This window comes from Nicotiana attenuata, chromosome 7 (assembly GCF_001879085.1).
Source record: "Nicotiana attenuata strain UT chromosome 7, NIATTr2, whole genome shotgun sequence".
NCBI lineage: Eukaryota > Viridiplantae > Streptophyta > Magnoliopsida > Solanales > Solanaceae > Nicotiana > Nicotiana attenuata.
The window spans coordinates 92,279,582-92,299,983 of record NC_031995.1 but is presented as its reverse complement, the minus strand read 5'-3'; the positions used below and the strand labels follow the sequence as shown (position 1 = coordinate 92,299,983).

Below are 20,402 nucleotides of genomic sequence, written 5' to 3'. Positions count from 1 at the left end.
AGTCAATAGTTGCAGATACGTAATGAAGAGCAAAGTATGTATATTGTAAAGCAACGTGAGAAGGCGGGCCCTTTGTGCATATATAGTGTAATGTATGATATAATGAAGAACCTAGTTTTGGTTGGATTTGGTAATAAGTAATTCTAAACCAACATGTAGTAGGAGAAACTTTTAGCACTGAAGTGTTGTTATATAAGGATGCTATTATAGAGAGGTTTGACTGTAACTAGAGAACCTTCTAAACGTCTCTGTTTTCTTTATTTTTAGCATAATGCTCTTTTTATTTCCTAGTACTAGAACCTTTTAACGGAATTTTAATTACTACTAGTAAATATATAAGGAAGAAGCGTCAAATCTTGTACAATTCCAAATAGTACAATTTTAATGAAGCTCCCAATTGAGGAATAATGAAGGACAATTTTATATTATAGTTAAGTGCAGGGCTAAATTTGGACTTTTGTCCTTAGAGTTTTTTGATACATGGAAGTAGGGCTGGTAAACGGGCAAGTCGGATCGGATATTGGACGGGTCAAAATTGGGTAATGAAAAAACGGATAAGCTCCGACCCGATTCATATTTAATACGGATAAAAAACGGGTTAATATGCGGATAATATGGTAACCATATTATCCATGACTTCTTGAATATGATCACTTTTGGGAGAATTCTTAATCTTCTAATCTTGAGGAACCCTCAATTTGAGGTTTTACAAATGTAAAAGTTAAACCCATTAGTTATCCATTTTCTAAATGGATAATATGGTTCTTACTCATATTTGACTCATTTTTAAAGAGTTCATTTTTCAACCTACTTTTTAGTGAATAATATGAATAGTTAACTGTTTTCATTTTGCCACCCCTATATGGAAGCTTCATTTCACGCACTAGTTCCATTAAATAATAACAGGACAAGTATACGATGATTTGTTAACGGCAAGGAACAATGCACCAAATGTAATATTCTTCTCGAATGTTGTCAAAAAGCTTGCACACTTAAATGGACCAAATATATATGTTTCCGCTACCTATAAAGGATTGCTAAAAAATAAAGAAAAATATTATAAGTTTGACGTACTTCCTAGATAGAGTTGGTGGTCCCTCATTGGACAAAGAAATTAACTAAGAATCACTTTGAGCAATTTTGAATAGTATTGGAATAAATTTGAACCATTTCCATGTATATTGTTGGCCTACTATTGGAATGTTACAACTTTCAATAAACTACAAGAGCGATCAAATGTCTAATAATGATATTTTAAATATGTATTTTGAAATATTTATTCTAAAAACATGTCTTTCTTTCTTAAACAATTTACCTTAACAATTAATAACTAAAATGAAAATACGATCACTTAACTATAATTAGAAGTGACAAATATGTATATACAACTTACAAGTCACATATTTGCATTTATTAGTTTGACACTAATATTTCTTTTCTGAAAAAATCCGATTTAATGAAATGAAAAATGGCATTTGAAACCCCAAGAGCGACAATAGTTTATGTTACTCCATTAAATAGAATGAATATTTTGTTGGGTTTAAACGTAAATAAACCCAATGAAGCAACGTATTCATGGTTTTGACTTCAACTTGAAGACGGAGTGTGGCTGTAAAATTTTAATCTAAATTTCGTATCAGAATATTCGTATACCGTTAAACCTTGCAGCTAAGTTGCGTTTATAATATACAAAAGAAGCAAAACTGAGAAAAAGGATAACACTATCACTACTGGAGAGAATCTCAGCTTGTGTTGTTCTCTTTAGGTTAGGGTTCAGAGCCTCGAGCGAACCCCAAAACCAGTCTGTTGCTATAATCATGGACTCCCCCGCTGTCAATCACTTGGATATCTTCGATATTTATCGCCGATATTGTGGTTAATTAACTTTCTCCTTTTTCTACTTTTAATTTTCATTTCGTAATTTTGTTGCTATTTATAGTTTGTCTAGTGCTATTAATAGACTGTGAGATGAATCTTATGTATGTCTGAATTTGGTAATATTTTTCAAAATTAGTCAGGGTCGACTTTAAGAATCCTTAATGTCCATTCAGTAATTCGGTCCTATTTCATTCATGAAATTATGTAAAGCGCCATACTTTTGTCTTTGATCTGGATTAGGTTTAATTTATTAATATAGGTCAGGTTTATATAATTAATTGGTGTTTTTTAACTTAAGTTGCTCTGATTACTGATGGGATTTCCTTTGCAGATATCATGTCTGGAACATATGCTGCTGGGAGCGTAGAAGACGAATTGCAGAAAGCGAGATTCTCAAGAGAGGCATTGAATCAGCTTATGAAGTTCGTGGAGTCAAGTTTGCACATAAGGCATGTATTCGGTAGGACATGTAACTACCAGCATTTTTTGGGTCTTCATTCAAGAACAGAAAAAAAAATACGGTTTTTCATTTGTTTTGTAAGTAAAAATAGATTTATTCACTATCGGCAAAAAAAGAATTTTTTTTAACGAATAACTGCAGCACGAAGGAGTAATGGCTAAAGAGTTTGCTGGACTTGGATCCTTTATGTATGTAACGAGTCCCAAGAAGTCCATTACTATACAAGAATTGCACCAGTGCATTTCAACTTAACACGAGAAATTTTCTGTTGTCCCCTGAAATCACCTGCCCATGAAAGTTGCAAAGGCTTGACTAATATCAAAGAATAGTTGGGACTTCTCTAGACGTGATGCATTTGAAAGTATAAAACTTTTAGGGGAAAATATATTGCCTAGATACTGTCCTTCAACCTTCTTTTGCTGATTTAGATTTATACATACTGGGGAGCATGTAATTGCAATTACAGATAAGTGAAGACAGTGGGTGACAATTGCGGTTTCTGGCTTGCGAAAACAAAGGTTCCAAGGCTGAATGGTTGAGAGAATAACATTAATAAACAAATCAAATCTGTGGTTCATAAAAAAAAGAAAGATCAAATTGCTTGAACGGGGCAAATTTGTGGTTGAATCTATTAGTAATGATACTTTGGCCGGCAGTAAGAAATTCTCATATCACTTCTCTTTTGAGTAGGCATATATGTGCGATTTTATATTGGAAAGCCAAATACATTTACCAATTATGTGATCATGTTGCTTAGTGGTGTTAGTCTTAAATCACCTTTCATTATGTGGGGGGTAGATAAATAGGTCATATGAGGTTGATAATATTGAGAAATCTGTTTTCATCCATGGCAGGGCAGCTATCTTTGAAGAAGTGTACAAGCTTATGTTGCGGTTAAATTTGGAGGTTTGTTGATTAGATGATGTTATGATGACTGAATATGTTTCATTTGAAACTATCTTATATTGTTAACTAATATAGGAGCTTTTGTTGGGAAGGGGGGGGGGGGGGGGGTATTATTTCCCTGCTTTTCTACTTCTTTTGTGTGCACTGGGTTGGGGGGAGGTGAACGTTATGGGCTCTGTTCTATATTCATGATTCATCCACGTCCATCTCTTTTACTGTTAGCCTTAAAACGTTAATTACAAAAAATTCAATCATCAAAAGGACTTACATTGTATTTCCTTTTGTAGGCTGACTTCTCTGAGTTCTCGCGTTTCTATGATTTTGTCTTCTTCATTTGCAGAGAAAATGGACAAAAGAACATCAGTAAGTTGATTACTTGTAAATGATCTTGCAAGCAAGCTTGCTCATTCTTCATTAAACATTTTACAGTGTATTTAGCTCCATGTCAATCTTATTTTGCATTCAAAAATATTTTCAGCTATAAGCAAAGCTGTTACTGCCTGGAAATTAGTTTTAGCTGGAAGGTTTCGGCTACTTGACCACTGGTGTAACTTTGTTGAGGTAAGTGTCAGTGCTGCTAATGGATCTCATATCATGTGTTCGGTTGCATTGTTCATCTGTTTGTATGCCTTAAATTATTAAAAATTCATCAATTACATAGGTATGTGCTTGCTCGAATCTTGGCTTCTCTTAGATTAATTGAGTAGAGAGTTAGTTTGGTTTGTAAAGTTTGCCTTAAATGTCAATGTAATACAAACAAAAGGTCTTGTCATCTGATGAATAGAAGTCGTAGATCGTGGATGTCGCACCATTAGCACTCATGTGGGTCGTATGGAAGGAGAGAAATATGAGCGCTTTTGAAGGGATAGAGAATGTCTATATATTTGAGGACAACCTCTCATTCCTAGTTTCTTTATGGACCCATGAAATTCCTGTTTGTGTATAGCGTTAAATGTTGTTAGTAGAGAATCATATTATGTTATAAATTCTCTACCTTTTTTTGTACGGCTTGTATTCATGAGATTTTCCAAACAACAACAACAACAACACCGCCTCTGTGCCAAACATGTGAGGGTTTTTTCGTAAGATTGACTAGTTATACGTTGGCTGCTTGTCTACCGCAACCATCCTCCTTTATTCTGGCTTGGGACGGGCAATATGAGCAAGCTCACACCAGGCGGAGTTATAGATGAGATTTTCCCATTATTAATACAATTTATACCTTGCAAAAGAAAAGAAAAAAAAACTTTGCCATCTGATAGAGGATTTATTCTTTTTGTCTTTCCTCATGATTGTGTTCTTTTTCTTATCTATGTTTTTGGTTGGGACATTGTGGTTTTTCTACAGTAGTGGGATTGACAGTCAATTCCTGAAAATTTTATGCATTACTTAACTTGTCTTTGTCAACTTCAAGGAGCTTCCAGGGTGGTGCCTTACTTCCCAAAGAATGATATTCTACTTTATGGTTGGGTGACTCCAGAATGTTGTGAACTGCTAAATTTCCTATATAGTGACTTGTTTACCGTCTCGATTCGCAGAAAAATCAGCGATACAATATATCCGAGGATACTTGGCAGCAAGTTTTGGCCTTTAGCCGTTCTGTGCATGAAAATCTTGAAGGGTATGATCGGGGAGGTATTAATTTTTTGCAGTTGCAGCTTTTCATTTATCACCATCCAGAACCTGTCAATGTGACCCTTATTCATACTTAATAGAGACGTATTGCTTAGTTTGGTTCCTGAAGATCCTGTGTTTTTCTCGCATAATATGTGCTGATGCTTAATACCTGAAAATAAATATCGCCAGTAAAAATATGTTTATCGACTCTATATTAACTGAACTTCCAATCAATTTGTTGTTTATGATTATGATCTTAATCATGTTATTTAGCATTTTTACTTCTTGCTGATGCAAATTTGCAGACTAATTCTCTATGCACCTGTCTGCTTCTGTCCTTTTGGAGGATTTAGGTGATATTTTCTAAAGAAGTCAAGCGGGAATATATGCACCAGATAAATTTGTACGGGATATGCTTCATAAAAGCTTCCTCTAAACTTTGAGTCGTGTTGTCGTGTGATTAAGAAGCTTCCTGTATTTATGGTGGCGAAATGTGATAGAAAGTCCTGCATATTTAGCGGAGAAATCTGGAAATGGCCTATGTCGTTCTGTGATGTAGTAATCCACCTGTTGTTTACTTTCTAATAATGAGTAACCATAAGCTGTTACTGAAGATGCTGAAGAAACAGAATGAGCTTAAGCCTATAGTATCATGAAATCTTATTTAGGCTGGAAGACCAAGAAGCATTATTAATTGGAGTCTTATGTATCAAATTTAAGGCTTCCATTGAGGGGGTCCTATCTTATGTTTCTGGGGCAGTGCATCTGTGTGATCTGGGAATACTGCAAATGCAGGAGTTATTCTCTAGCTATAGGATATTAGAAACACAAAAGAACTGTGGATCGGCAATTTCAGTGGTCCGTTAGATAAAATGAGAGCGTATGAAGGACGTCATGTCCTCCAGTGGACAAAAGCCGGGTTACTTGCTGAGCTTATCTCAAGTCTTTATACTAGAAAAAATTCCACTAATTTGGCATTATGGGTGTTTCGTATTACCAAATCACCCTTATAGTTCGATGTGGTATTTATAAGAACTTAAGAAGTATTTTTTAAAGTTCGATGCCGTACTTATAAGTTTTGTTGCTTATAAGTTTAATATGATATCTCAATCAATCTACAGTCTCTCAAACAAATTAGTTGACTATCATATAAACTGGGTACGAAGGAGAAACATTTTTTACCTTCCAAAAGTAGAAGGTTAATTTTCTTCCCACTGCCTCAGTTGTTTCCTCACTTGTCTTGTCTTTCTTTCTGTTGAGTAATTATGTCCTTTACGATATACAGTATGGAATGAATTTGGACTTCATTGATATTATGGAACGATGATGATGTTTAGAATACCAGTTTCCTTTTTTATGTATTTGCTCTTCGATCTTACCCCTTGCTCCCCCTCCCCTTCCTTAACTAAAAAACCCACTCTGTTTAATTTTTGGGTTATTCTCCGCAGGAGCTTGGCCAGTTTTGATTGATGACTTTGTGGAGCACATGTACAGGTTGGCCATTAACCAATTTCCTTGTGGAAGTCAGAATTCTCATCTGCTGCTGCTTCTGTTGTCTAGATTAAATTGTCCTTATTCATCTTCTCCTCTTTTCTTCATTTTTGGGGCACAAAGAGGTTATTCCATGTATGACATGTGTGATTTTTAGAGATGCAATTACCCCCTATTGCTTATGCTTAGAGAGTATAAGCTTGGTATTATATGATTCAGGAGATTGATCTTTATCAATCACATGTATCATTAAAATATTCATCTTTTAGACAAGGTATCAAGAAATTCTGGGGACTAACTGAGGTGATTGATTGCATGATCTATTTTCTCTTTCACTGAGGATATGTCTAGATTTAGGTTCAGACCGCAGCATAAACTGATAGAGAAACCTTGGCCTTGCTTTTGCATTCTGTACCGACCCAATGTACTTTCTGAGGTCATCAACAGTTTGTACTTCATTTTTTACTAGATTTGACGAGGCAGCTTTGCTATGCAGGATTGGAGGAGTCGATACTATTTCTAACTCATTCTGTAGCTGTGGCGATTCAGGAGCCCAGCCATTTGAGGATTCTTTCCCTGGTAATTGCTGCTGAAAAAAGTTTCTTGGATAACACTGAATTATCTTTTAGATAATTCCATGTTTGTGTTGTTTTTGGTGCAGGATTGAAAGCTTTTCCTGGTTTGAAGAGGAAATCTTGTGGCAATTTGCAAAGAGGAGAAGAATCATATGACGGATATCCTGTCATGGATGTGATTGTCAATTCCAAGAGGAGGCACATTAAATTTGGCAACCAAAGTTTTCACTGGACTGACAACCAATCACATGGTTGCTTGGAAACGGTTAAACCAAACTACCCCTTAAATCATTCTGCATCTCCATGCGCTGTTGAAGGTTGTCTGTCCAAGAGTCTTGCGGGACTCTTCTCAAGTCCTTCGCGTTTGCAGTTTGATGAAGAAAGGAGAGTCTCCTATACATAGGTGTGTTATCTGACAGGTACTTGTGGTATCATGTTTTGTTATTTTTTGGGTGTGTAATTGTTCATTACTGCAAGCTTAAATGGAGCGACATAAATGATGACGATTCATATAGCCGACCCCCATGTGCTTGGGATTGAGGTGTAGTAGTAATAGTTATAACTTGTTCATTACAGCAATATAACATAAAGCAGTGTGGTCTAACATTTTTTTCTTGTTCAATTAGTTTTGGACGTGTTAATATCTGTTCTCGGGTATCTAATTATATGCGTTTCATAGCAGAATTTGTGGTGATCTGGAAGGGGTCTGTTAATGGTCATCAGAATCATCTCCCTGACTTCTATTTCACACGGCTGATCAGCGGATATGATTGCAAGTATGCAGACAAGCATGCGAGTAGCTGCAAGTGTTAGCTTGAAGTGAAGTAGAACCAGGGATCTATCAGTTTGTTATCTAGGGTTAGCAACAGAGGAGCGTCAGAAACCAGCATCCTTGGACTTGCGCCCATAGATCGATTACCAGGATTGGTCAGTGTCATTAGGGGAAGTACGACATGCGGATTAGATATTTGAACTTTACTATTACTATTATTATTGTTCTCCTGGTATTGCTCGGGAGAAGCGCTGGTGTCAATTACAGCTATGTTCTTAGTGCAAGGCTTTGTGCTTTCTTTCAAGTGATTGTGTGCTTGTGTCCGAACATTTGAAGTTTCTGGTCAGCAAATCTAAGGAGTTCTATCTGGTCTTTAAATCTGAATCACTAGGCACCCAATTAAACAGCTAACTGCTTGACAAGGAGATCGACCGTGTATATCATCATTGCTGGAAGTTTTGACATAACAACTTTTGTGGCTGATAGCCAGATGATCACAGCAAATTAATACGACAAAAGTAGAATTTTAATCTATTTTCAGTCCTTCCTATCGTCCTCTCTCAATTGTCAATCTTTTCAAGAAGAGAGGGAGTCCCTTACAATAGATTCCGACTTATGATTGACCTCCTTGGGAGCAGTATTAAATGGTGAAGAAACGAGAAGTTTTATTGTGTCTCATACAACTGACACTTTTTGTATGAGGCTCCTTTTTGTCTCACAAAATTGTGGACCCCAATCTTACATTGCTGGGTCCACAGAATTCTGGGTCCACAAAACTGTGAGACAAAAAGTTGCCTCATACAACTAGTGTAAGTTGTATGAGACACAAAATAAAATTTTCCAGAATGTTAGGAGCCTAATATACTCGCTTCAGAAAAAATTAGGGTCACTGGTCACTGATTTTATGCATGATATCTAACACTAGCTGATTCCTTAACACTTTCGACAAAAAAAGAGTAGAGATTGGCTACATACAACTAAATCTTGGTAACTGTAAAGAATATATACATGATGATATATATGACCACCATACGTGAAGTAGCCAACATGTTGCATCCTCTCGTTTCATGACCAGAAATAGGGCTTTCAGTCACTTGAGAAAGACAAGGTTTTTGAACTTATCTTGGGTAAGCACAATTGGAGCAATGCGATATACCCAGCAAAACTCAATATTTGGACCCTTTAGGGAAGAGCTGAAACACCTTCATTGTATGGCCACAAGTTGTTGACATATACAGACGCGTAATGAGCCTCACCACTGATACTTAGCAGCAACAAGAACTTCCTCATAGTTATGAGCAGCATTATCCCAACTTAGGTCTTGTGTCATACCGCGTCTCTGAAGCCCCTCCCAACTCTGTTTGTACTCGCGATAAGTCAGTAAGCAATTTCCTAACGCATGGATCAGCTGGTTAGCTTCAGCCCTACTGAAGGTCCATCCTAATCCTGACTCATTAAAAGGATCAAAAGGCTGCACAGTATCTCTGAGTCCTCCTACAGCATGAACAACCGGAATAGTCCCATATTTCATAGCATAAAGCTGGTTCAGTCCACAAGGCTCAAATCTAGAAGGCATGAGCAGAATGTCTGCACCAGCAGTAATACGATGAGCTGTCTTCACGGAGAAACCAACCCATCCCCTAATTTTATCATTGTATTGGCACTCAAATTGCCTTAGCATCTGTTCAAGGTCAGGCCTGCCCGTCCCCAACATGACCAGTTGTACATCCTGACCCATCATCCAAGGCACTGCCTCGGCTATCAGATCAACGCCTTTTTGGGGGTCAAGCCTCCCGATGAAACCGATCAGTGGGACATCGTCACGAACTGGTAAACCAAGTTCCTTTTGCAATGCAGATTTACATTGAGGCTTGCCAGTCTTCAGTGTGTCCAGGGAATAGTTTACGTAACCATCTGACTTTAAGTGAACGTCCAACTCAGGGTTCCACTCTTTTGTATCAATCCCATTTACAATACCCCGGAATTTCCAATCATTCTCATTAATTATATCGTGCAATCCCCAGCCACCTTCGGAAGTTTTTAGTTCCCATGAATATCCATGACTAACTGTAACTACACGATCCGCTGTCTTTAGACCAGCTGCAAAAATGTTGAAATGCTCACCTCCTACTGGGTCATACAACCTGAAAATGTCCATGTAGTGTGGTGGCAGATCTACATATGAAAAATCATCCAAAGGACCACGACCCTGCACGCAATGGAATAAATTATAGAGATGAAAAAAATAGCTGGCTAAGATTGCTATAACCCTTATTTACTTTACTGAAAGAAAAGTAAATTACTCAAATCAGAAATACTAACAATTGCAGAATTTGGGAAGAGAGTACTCCAACTACTCTACTCTTTTACATTTCAAACCTTTATTTTACACTCTTCATATCAAACTTAAAGTAATAATCTACCAAAAATTGTAAAACACATGGGAAAAAGGTAGAATTGTACTTGGTTAATATAAAATGTCAAGTACGACATATAATTTGGAAACTTCTTTAAGAACTTTCCATTGTTCTTCGCTTGGTTGATATCATATTGTTATAGATCATTATGAATGAAGCATAATCCGGGCTCCTTCCCCTGTATCAAATTTTAGGGCTCTTCTCTTTCCGTATCAATTAGCTTCTAGATAAAGCCCCACCAACAAAAGCATCAATTGTCTTGGTCATGCCCAGAGCAAAACTTTTCAACAAGTTTCACATATCAGGCAACACTGCTATACAAGTCTAAGGATTGTTCTTTGCATGAGAAAAATTGCTACCTGTAAATAAATTCACTGGGTATGGTACTCCCAGTGGTACTAAGCTAATGGAACTTGGTGACACAAAAATATTAATTATGTCTCAGGAGCACCTAGTATATGTACAATATCAACGTAGTCATTTATTTTATTTATTTTTTGATAACCGAGAAAACCCGGAGAGCTAGCTGGTGAACAGTTCGAAACTCGATGGATAATGGGCCCACCCCTCTACCTTCTATCAAAGTAATAATTTATTTAACCCTATGCATTAGTAGTCGTAGAAATCCTGATTTAAGACCAATCTCCATTGGAACATAAAATTGGCTGTACTGTTCAATTGTTGCAAATAAAAATGCACAGGTGGACTAGAAAACTGCTATAGTTGCTAATGAAACTGACCTGGTGAGCTATGTTATGAATGACCAGGAGAGATCTTGTATATTTCATCATTCCATTGTCACGATAATAAGCTTTCAGATAAACTGGCAATAAAGCAGCATGCCAATCATTAGCAATAAACACTAAATTTCCATCTCCATAGCAGACCCCACCACATGGCACATGCCAAGGAACCTGAAATTGCAAATTAGCCATGTTAGAATATCATCAAAAAATGTATTTTAAAATCTTAGGAACACTAATAGGCTAAAATATTATGGCAGAAGAGGGAGGGGGGTAAACATGGATAAATCGTGCTCAAACAGCATGGCTAGGTTTATTTTGAATGTCAGCGACAAAGGTGGAAGCAGTGTCTTTTTTACTGGCATTCATACCTCAATAGCTGCTTTGCAAAATAAAACCATGCGCTTTAAAATATCCTGCAACAGGAAGGGAAAAATAAGAAGTTAAAAGATAGGTATGAACCAAAACTATTTATGAAAAAGGACTTTGTAATAAACATATCAAATACGACATTAAGACTGCTACATCAATATATTGAAACGAAGAAGGTAGCTGAAAGTCAAGATCAGTGCTCAGCAAACCGATTCTTATCAGAATCTCCGAGTTTGTAGAGAATATAGTATTAAACACATAAAAAAAACCACTCTTTCTTGAAATCCCCCACCCAGAAAGAGAAAGGAAAGGTGAAGATACAACCATCTAAGACATCCCAATCACATAAGGCCCAGCTTTTGGTGACAAGGGAAAACATTATGTCAGCCAATCATTTAGAGGACTCAATAACAGAGACTTCACAGTAAATCTAGGAGTCAGAAATTTGGGGATTAGGATGAAGCTAAAAACTCAGTGGAAAAGTGGGGGCAGGGAGGGTATACCACACGGTTCCCTCCGTAAATGTTGTTCTCCATGTGCCGAAACATGTGACTGTCAATGAAAACAAAATCCACACCATCAATAAAGGCTTGGAAGTAAGTCACTTCTACATCCTGCACAGTTTAAAAATTAAATCCTTAGATATGGATAGTCACGGCGCTAAAATCACAAGCACAAGTTAAAAGCTAGTCTTATTAATGCAGTCAAACATACCTGACCATCAACTTTATAAATTTTTCTTACACCAGAATCTTGAGGTTCAGCATAGTTGCCATAACGAGGTGCCACAACCTAAGTTTCAGGGAAATGGGGAGAAAAAGAAAACTCCATCGTCAAATAACATTACATCTATGCATCTTGGAATGAAAGGGCAAAATTGGAAGAACTAAACAATCTATAGCGTTTTTGGCAGTTTGATGTGTCAAACAAAGAAAATATTGTAACAAGATTTTAATTATATGATGCGATCTTTCAAGTGGTTTATCTGGTCTTGATAATCTGGATAGACAGCATATGTTTTGAAAACTTTGTGAATTTATATCATAGACAAACTTGTCCAATGGTTAGAAAGATTATGGATAGAGAATATAACACCTCATGCAGAACATTCAGTGACTTTTTTGTGAAACATACTGATACTTCATAGACAGAATTTTTCTGTGTACATTCTGCTTGAAACATGGTTCCTTATGCACACGGAAATTAAAATGTGAAGAATTAAACTAGTTACCATAACTCTGTGGCCACGTCGAGCCAAAGCCTTGGGTAATGCTCCAGCTACATCTCCAAGCCCACCTAAAAAAGTCTTCACAAGTAAAAGATACGCTTGCACTGATATGTATCTAGATGCATAAATACAATAAAATCATGCAACATGAAAGTGCAAAATATGTGTACAAATCATGAATATCTGTATATGCACAGAACTAATAGCTTGTTTGGTCAAGCTATAAAAATCAGCTTATTTTGAGAAGTGTTTCTGGAAAAAGTACTTTTGGAGAAAAACAGTTTGTATTTGGCTAATCAATTTGAAAAGCACTTTTGAGCAATAATTTGTGTTTGGTCAAGCTTTTTAAAAAGTGCTTTTAAGTATCTAATTACGAATAAGGACATGAAGAGATTTACTTAATACTATAGTTAATATTATATAAGTAGATAAATAATCACAAATATTTATTATTAAAGACAATAATTAAGGTTTTTTTTTATGTAAAATGTAAAAATAAGATTGGAAAGTATTTTATTCTTTCAAGATGATTTAAATATATCAAAAAATCATTCAATAAATATGAAAGTTCACCCAAAAGTCATTATTTATTATTTAAAAGTTCAAACTAAGTAAGGTTATTTTGGTATATATAATATTTTGCTAAGGGTATTTTTGGTAAGAAGAAAATTCAAATTGCTTCTGCTTCCGGGGAGAAGCTCCTTTTTCCTGCTTCTCAAAAATTGCTTCTGCTTCTACCCAAAAGCACTTTTTCTCCCCCAAAAAGCTTGGCCAAACACCTCAAGTTGAGGAAAAAAAGCACTTTTGGCTCTGGGAGAAGCTTGGTCAAACACGCTATAAGACCGGAGGATATACAAGTTAGACGAACCAACAAATCCTCCGTCCATCCGCAACCATCCAGAAGAGGACAAAACGACAATAGTGGAAAAGGAAAAATACATATAGATTCCTCTTCATTTGATATTCACCTTACCATCTCACTTTGGACAATCAGTGATGGATTTTCATTTCGTTATTTGTCTCATTTCACGTGACTAAGAATATGTCAAACAATTATTTTGATAGGCAATATGTTAATTCTTAAACTAATTATTTATCCAGTTTATTCTAGAGATGATGGAAAACTGGAAACTTCATTAATACTATAATTAAGTTGGTGAAAAGAAACAACAAGCACTTCATTATGAATATCTTAATTCTAGTCTTACTCTTTTGCAGTTCCTATGAATTTGAAGTATCATAAACTGAACTAGAATATAACCTTTCATAGAAACTTCAAGAGCAAGTTTGGATAATGCACCAACTTACACATTTGTTCCTGGACAAAAGATACATATTTAGTGTAAAAGATACCTGTTTTAGACCATGGAGCGCATTCTGCAGCAACCAAAATAACGTTCATAACATTCGTTCCTGCCAATGGAGGGGGTTTCTCATCTACATTCTCAGGGTCTTCAGTCTCTATGTTTGCCTTCTTAGCACTTGATCCTTCAAAAATTTCACTCTTCTGTTCCATGTAGGATTGTGCTGAGGATTCTTTAAATAATGAAGGCACATCAGACTGGAAAAATTTGCCTGTCTCTTGACTGAACTTTGGAGTTTCTGGAGGGACATATAATGTTCTTTTGGCAGAACTTACTGTAGAGGAAGTCTGATGACTGGGTGTGACGGATGATCTTGACAGTGGGGTAGCCCTTTCATCGGATTGAGCTGTCTTCAGAGTACCGGGTTTCGACTGCATTTCCAGAGCCAGGTCGCTTTAACTTCTCTTTACTTCACAAATCTTGGCTTCTGCTGCCAGTGTATTTTTCAGGTCATCAACAATTGGTGGAGTAGCAGTACTAGGTAAAGTACTATTATAGTCTTTATCCATGCCACGGACATCAACATTTGATAAGCTACCATTTCCGTTGTCATAAGTACCTTTGGCATCTTCAAGGCTGCTTTTTATTGAAGAGACTACTTTTCTTCTTTCTGCAATCTGATATACAAGGAATTTAAGAAAGAGGACATACCAATAATAAAGATAGTTCTTCTTAACACACTATAATACAGTACAAGCCAAAAACAATACCATGCACAGGAAAACAAGTAATCGAAACAAGCTATATTAACTAACAAATTATTCAACAGACAGACTTCCTTTTTAAAATCATAATATGGTTCCTATCTTTATCCACAACATCCTGAAAAATATTCTCATAGCCAGATCCTTAAGTTACTTAATCATGGATTTATTTTCAAAATTGACATACTTCAAACTAAGAGATGATTATTTCATTTACAGAAGAATGAAACCTGTCCAACATCCTAAAACAGAATTTGTATTATTCATTAGCATATGGCTGGCAATTGCTGAATGGTTGATTTTTATTTCTGCTGTGACATACTATATCATATCTATCCCCATTTGAGAAAAAAAGAAAAAGCAACAACAACACCAACCCAGTGGGATGCCACAAGTGGGGTCTGGGGAGTGTAATGTGTACCCAAACTTACCGCTATTCTATTTCCTAAAGACCCTTGGCTCGAGAGCAAGAATAGGAAGAAAAAATGAAAAAAAAAAAAAAGAAGTAAAAAGCATTGGATCACTAGGGTCAAAGGCCCTAAAATAAGTACTAGCGCTATCCTTTATTCCTTCACTTCTCCTTTATCTTATAAATTACAAAAAGAAGCAAAGAAAAACATTTCACTTTATGATTGAATACTAAAGAATTACTACCTGTTGAAGTAGGTCCTTTTGCATGGCTAACACCTTTTTGCTCTTTTCAATAGTAGCCTGTAAAGCATCATCCGATTCATCATCTGCATTTGCAGCTTCCCCAGAGCTTTTGCCTGTGGCTTTAATTCTCCACATTTGCTCTCTGCTGGAGCCATGAGCTACAGACAACCTGACTATATCTTCACCCAAAACTCTTGAACACCCAACTACAAAAAAAGGAAACTTTTTGGGCTTAAGTGCAAAAAAGGGAAACTTGGGCTGGAATTGATTTCCACTATGAAGAAGAGTGCAATTTTCCATTACAGTGAAGGGAAATTAATTCAAGATTTCAAGAACCAGAGTGATCTAGTGGAAATAGGAGTCGACCCAGTTGAGATAATTGATAAATAAAGAAAACCCAATTGAGATAAATGAAAAGTACAGAGAAATCAAGAATTAACGACAATGGAAGTCACTATTTGAAAGATTAGGTGTATATATGGGACCCAACAAAGCAAAAATCATGAGGGGAATTGTGTGAGGTTCAGATTCAGTGAGAATCGCAAGCTCAGATAAAAAGCCAGAAACTTGGCTAAGTTAAAAAGTCATCTTTGGCCATAAATTTTGCTTATATTTTGACCAAATCCTAAATCCCAAATTTCAAATCCTAAAATTATCTATTGAGCTGATTTTGAACCAAAATCTCAAACTTGGGAATTATATACATATTTTTTCAAAATAAAGTTGAAAAATATATTTTAAAAACGTATGTTCAAACACATTTTCATCTTTGAACAAAACTTCATCAAAATCAAATTTTTCAAAATAAATTTGAGATATATAACCAAACGCTAACTTAAGTTCTGGTCGATGTAGTTTTAGTTGGGGCCTTTTGTTGAATTTATGGTATTGGGAATATCACGTGTTATTTATGGCTTTGTCACTCTACTAGCTATTGAATGTGTTTTTGAGAAAACAACATTGGACGGTCCAATATCCAGCGGCCAACATCCATTACAGATCGATTGCCAATTTTTTTTTTTTTTGAGTTAAATGATTGTAAAGATGCATGATATATAATTATCTTCATATTTTATCATTAAATTATAAGTAATTAATTAATATATATTCTTAGCTTATTAAATTGCTTAGCCATTGTAAAATGATATTGATTTTATGTAAATACTAGTATGAATAAGTTTTTATCAATTTTCAATTATTTGTATCTTTGTTATAAATGATTATATACAGCTTCGAAGTTCCCATCAATCGATTACAAAGGTTTCTACCATTGAACTTGCGTATGCTTCCCTTTGATCGAGTGCTATTTCTATAAAGTAAATTGAGTAGGAAAATATTGAATTGGCTTCAATCGAGATTGCCTCGGCTTCTTAGGCACATGAGGAAGTCATGGACTTTTTTTTTTTAAATTATTCCTACCGGATATCGAAACAAACCATAAGGATTATTTTCGGCCATGAGTTCCCCACTTCCCCTATGGCATAAGCGCTCTTGGGTGGGGTGGGGTGGGCCATTCCTTGAGTGATTTAATAGGAAAATCTCTATCACTATGCCAGTACTCAGTATTTCTCATTTTACATGTTGCAAGTATTAAAAGGTGTGGAAGCTTCAGCTGTGCATTGATTTACTGAAATAACCTATAGTATCCTGTTTTTGTTCGGGGCCTTGAAAGAAAGAACAAAAAAGACCTGTCTAAGGAGATGAAAGAAAAGATGACAAGCTATTGTGGAGAAAAAAAAAATCAAAGAAAGAAAATTAAAAGTGTAGTGCACTTTTCTTCGAAATAAAAAGTTACTAATTTGTTGAATTGGGTGGGAAAATAGAACTTTACGAGTCCCACTTTTAGTTAAGCTATGATTATGCTTTACCTTTATTTTCCAATGATCGATTTATCCATTTTGTCTTCCGATAGTGATTACTTTTTGGGCAAACTTTTTTGCTTTACTTTCTCAAATTTAGTGAAGGATAACATTTTCTCTTATGTGTACTTTTCATATAGGGTCTTTTCCAAAATAAATTCTTTTATTTAGTTAAGGGTCGAAAACCTTGATAGTTGTTTGGCTCAAAAGTTAACAATATACTTTGTAAGCTAGAAAACAATCAAAAGTAAGAAAAGGGTAAATCGTAATCAAATATAATAAACCTAGAGATACAAAGATGATATTATTGTTGTAGATCTAGTATTGCAAAGTGATAATATGAACTCAATAAGATATGTTCGTTTGAGGTAGAGATAGAGAGAGAGAGCCAGAAAATGAGAGAGTTGTATTCGATCAGAATCCCCATATTACAATGTGGAGGTCTCCTTTATATAGTAGGAGACCTCCCTCGAAATAATCAAAAAGGTACAAAAGTTGGTGGCTTCTACTCAGTAAAAAGGTCAGGCACTAAACGACGTCACTTCTTCTTCGCCAACTTGGGTCGTGCCCTCACTCGGGTCGCCCTTATTATAAGGGACGTGCCCATTTGGCGTGGGGGCGTTATGAGCCAAATTTAACCCTATACAGTTAGTCCCTCCGTTCGTTGGAGACGTACTCGATGATCGTCTTCAATGGACGGACATGCACGATTTGCTTTTTACGGAAATTTGGCCGCGCCCATAGGCGCCTCTTTCGAAGAGCGTGAGCGTGGATAATATTTACTGGGCCGTTGACATGCGACCCCCTTTTTTAAGGTGACGTCACCAGCCGCATGCGTCATCATTATTTTGGTTCCCGAGACTGTTCAGAACATGACGTGACGTTTTGGCTTCCCGCGCCAGTTTCAGAATTGTGCCTCTTCGATTTCCGTGTGCCTCATTCCTATAAATGGAGGAGTGGTTCAAAAAGATTCATCTTTCGAACCTTCAAAGAGTTTCCCTTTGTTTCTTCATCTTTTTTTCTTGCAAGAGTTGTATCGCTTTCAGAGAAATACCACTTCTGAGGATCGTATCTCTCATTACTAACACTTCATTCTTATAAATCGTATCATGGTAAAACGCCGTCAAGAAAGCAAAAGGACTAAGGACGGCGCTTCTTCTAGGGTTCCGCCCCCTTCCGATGGTGAAGGGGAAGAAGTGGAGAAGACCCTTGTTCCTTTAACGGTAAATAATGTTTTACCGAAGGATTTGAGTGTCCGGAAAGATTTCAATACGCCATGCCCCTCTTATCCCTAGGAGCATAGCGAGTTGCTTCAGTCTCACCTGGACGCCATTAGAACTAGATACAACATTCCTGGCCATGTTGAAATGGCTCTGGCCGGGACGGACTATGCCAATGTGCATAGGCCCGGGTTCTGCACATTCTATGAGTACGCTCTTAGGATCGGATATAGCTTTCCGCTTAACCCCCTAGCGGAAGAGCTTTGTCGCTTCTATCATGTATGCCCGGCTCAGCTTACACCTTACGTCCTGAAGGTGTGTCGAATCCTTACCACGCTTGCGGGTGAGGCCGGGACCGTCGTTTCCGTTCACCACCTGCTGCAGATGTTCAGCCCCAGTTACATGAGGGGTACCATGCTTCAATTGAGGAGCCGTGGTAAGAAGAGCTTTGTGGTGAGGGCTGACGACAAAGCTAACCGCGAGTTCTGGCGTAAATTCTTTTACGTTAGGACGAGCCATCTGGTGTCCAATCCCGAAGGGTTTCCAGAGATGTGGAATGCAGGATGTACGTATTTCTGCATGTAATTTTGCGACGCGTTGTTTTGACTGACCATCACTCTTTGACTTTCTTTTCTTTTGTAGTGGTGGCTCGCTCACCCCGTCCCGTTGACGACATTAGGTCGTGGGTGGCGGGGTTGATACCGCATGCGGAGAGATGCCGTACTTGGGCTGAGTTCCGCAGATTGTACGGCCCAACTGGTAACAACTTTCCCTGTTTCTTTTCGTTTTGTTTCATCTTGGAGACTTTTTTACCCGATGTGCTTTTGTTTGGCAGGTCGGGGTGTTTCTACAAAGACGAAGAAGAAGAAAACCGACGCTGGCCCGTCTAGGGTAGAGTCCGACTCCGATGGGGGAGACATATTCGTGGGCGGCTCGCCTAGAGATAGCCCCCTTTCGACTCCTCAGCAAGGGGCTACATCGGTAGCTGCATCGGAGGCGGTGCCTGAGGCTGCTTCCGTGGAGATACCTGAGGCCGTACCAATAACGGCACCTGAGACCGTTCCTGCGCCGGTATCTGAAGTCGCTCCAGTGGAGGCGGCTTCCGAAGGAGAGGAACCGCCGGAGAGAAAGAGGCGGCGACTGATTACTGGCAAAGGAATTGCAACCGAAGGCGCGAGGCCTAGTGAGCCCCGCCAAGAGCCGAGGCCAACTTTCATGGCCGAGGCCATTCNCCCAAAAACCTAAAAACGTTAACCGTTACTAACTAACTACGTTTCCGTTCGTCGACTAGGTAGGGGTTACGGGTTCACGTCTACATTCTCAGGGTCTTCAGTCTCTATGTTTGCCTTCTTAGCACTTGATCCTTCAAAAATTTCACTCTTCTGTTCCATGTAGGATTGTGCTGAGGATTCTTTAAATAATGAAGGCACATCAGACTGGAAAAATTTGCCTGTCTCTTGACTGAACTTTGGAGTTTCTGGAGGGACATATAATGTTCTTTTGGCAGAACTTACTGTAGAGGAAGTCTGATGACTGGGTGTGACGGATGATCTTGACAGTGGGGTAGCCCTTTCATCGGATTGAGCTGTCTTCAGAGTACCGGGTTTCGACTGCATTTCCAGAGCCAGGTCGCTTTTAACTTCTCTTTTACTTTCAACAAAATCTTGGCTTCTAGCTGCCAGTGTATTTTTCAGGTCATCAACAATTGGTGGAGTAGCAGTACTAGGTAAAGTACTATTATAGTCTTTATCCATGCCACGGACATCAACATTTGATAAGCTACCATTTCCGTTGTCATAAGTACCTTTGGCATCTTCAAGGCTGCTTTTTATTGAAGAGACTACTTTTCTTCTTTCTGCAATCTGATATACAAGGAATTTAAGAAAGAGGACATACCAATAATAAAGATAGTTCTTCTTAACACACTATAATACAGTACAAGCCAAAAACAATACCATGCACAGGAAAACAAGTAATCGAAACAAGCTATATTAACTAACAAATTATTCAACAGACAGACTTCCTTTTTAAAATCATAATATGGTTCCTATCTTTATCCACAACATCCTAGAAAAATATTCTCATACGCCAGACTTCCTTAAGTTACTTAATCATTAGGTATTTTAATTTTACAAAATTCGA

The 20,402-nt window shown here is 37.3% G+C and overlaps 2 protein-coding genes across 3 annotated transcripts; one reads left to right on the top strand and one right to left on the bottom strand.

Annotated features, from left to right (window-relative positions):
* LOC109229482 (DCN1-like protein 2) lies at positions 1,591 to 8,083 on the top strand. 2 transcript variants are annotated; one of them, XM_019394938.1, is made up of 10 exons: positions 1,591 to 1,875; positions 2,210 to 2,327; positions 3,193 to 3,244; positions 3,532 to 3,607; positions 3,723 to 3,805; positions 4,783 to 4,879; positions 6,310 to 6,355; positions 6,849 to 6,931; positions 7,014 to 7,346; positions 7,610 to 8,083. In XM_019394938.1, exons 1-9 carry the CDS (start codon positions 1,818 to 1,820, stop codon positions 7,328 to 7,330), a joined length of 930 nt encoding a protein of 309 aa, XP_019250483.1. In that variant the 5' UTR covers positions 1,591 to 1,817; the 3' UTR covers positions 7,331 to 7,346; positions 7,610 to 8,083. The 2 variants fall into 2 exon arrangements, with proteins under 2 accessions (XP_019250483.1, XP_019250482.1); XM_019394937.1 differs by having other exon boundaries at positions 1,593 to 1,875; positions 7,014 to 7,330.
* On the bottom strand, positions 8,569 to 15,723 carry LOC109229481 (granule-bound starch synthase 2, chloroplastic/amyloplastic). The gene is made up of 8 exons (XM_019394936.1): positions 15,182 to 15,723; positions 13,813 to 14,440; positions 12,463 to 12,527; positions 11,946 to 12,023; positions 11,735 to 11,845; positions 11,231 to 11,275; positions 10,857 to 11,030; positions 8,569 to 9,908 (listed from the first exon to the last, which is right to left on the bottom strand). The coding sequence occupies exons 2-8, from the start codon at positions 14,198 to 14,200 to the stop codon at positions 8,952 to 8,954; spliced, it is 1,818 nt and encodes a 605-aa protein (XP_019250481.1). The 5' UTR covers positions 14,201 to 14,440; positions 15,182 to 15,723; the 3' UTR covers positions 8,569 to 8,951.

Excerpts from the sequence above, each read along its gene's own strand:
- LOC109229482 (XM_019394938.1), top strand. The coding sequence starts at position 1,818 with ATGGACTCCCCCGCTGTCAATCACTTGGATATCTTCGATATTTATCGC. Across the intron at positions 1,876-2,209 it reads TATTTATCGCCGATATTGTG|ATATCATGTCTGGAACATAT; the intron begins GTTAATTAACTT and ends TTTCCTTTGCAG. Across the intron at positions 6,356-6,848 it reads TTTGTGGAGCACATGTACAG|GATTGGAGGAGTCGATACTA; the intron begins GTTGGCCATTAA and ends TTTGCTATGCAG.
- LOC109229481 (XM_019394936.1), bottom strand. The coding sequence starts at position 14,200 with ATGCAGTCGAAACCCGGTACTCTGAAGACAGCTCAATCCGATGAAAGG. Across the intron at positions 12,024-12,462 it reads GACGTGGCCACAGAGTTATG|GTTGTGGCACCTCGTTATGG; the intron begins GTAACTAGTTTA and ends CCTGAAACTTAG. Across the intron at positions 11,846-11,945 it reads TTTATAAAGTTGATGGTCAG|GATGTAGAAGTGACTTACTT; the intron begins GTATGTTTGACT and ends TAAACTGTGCAG.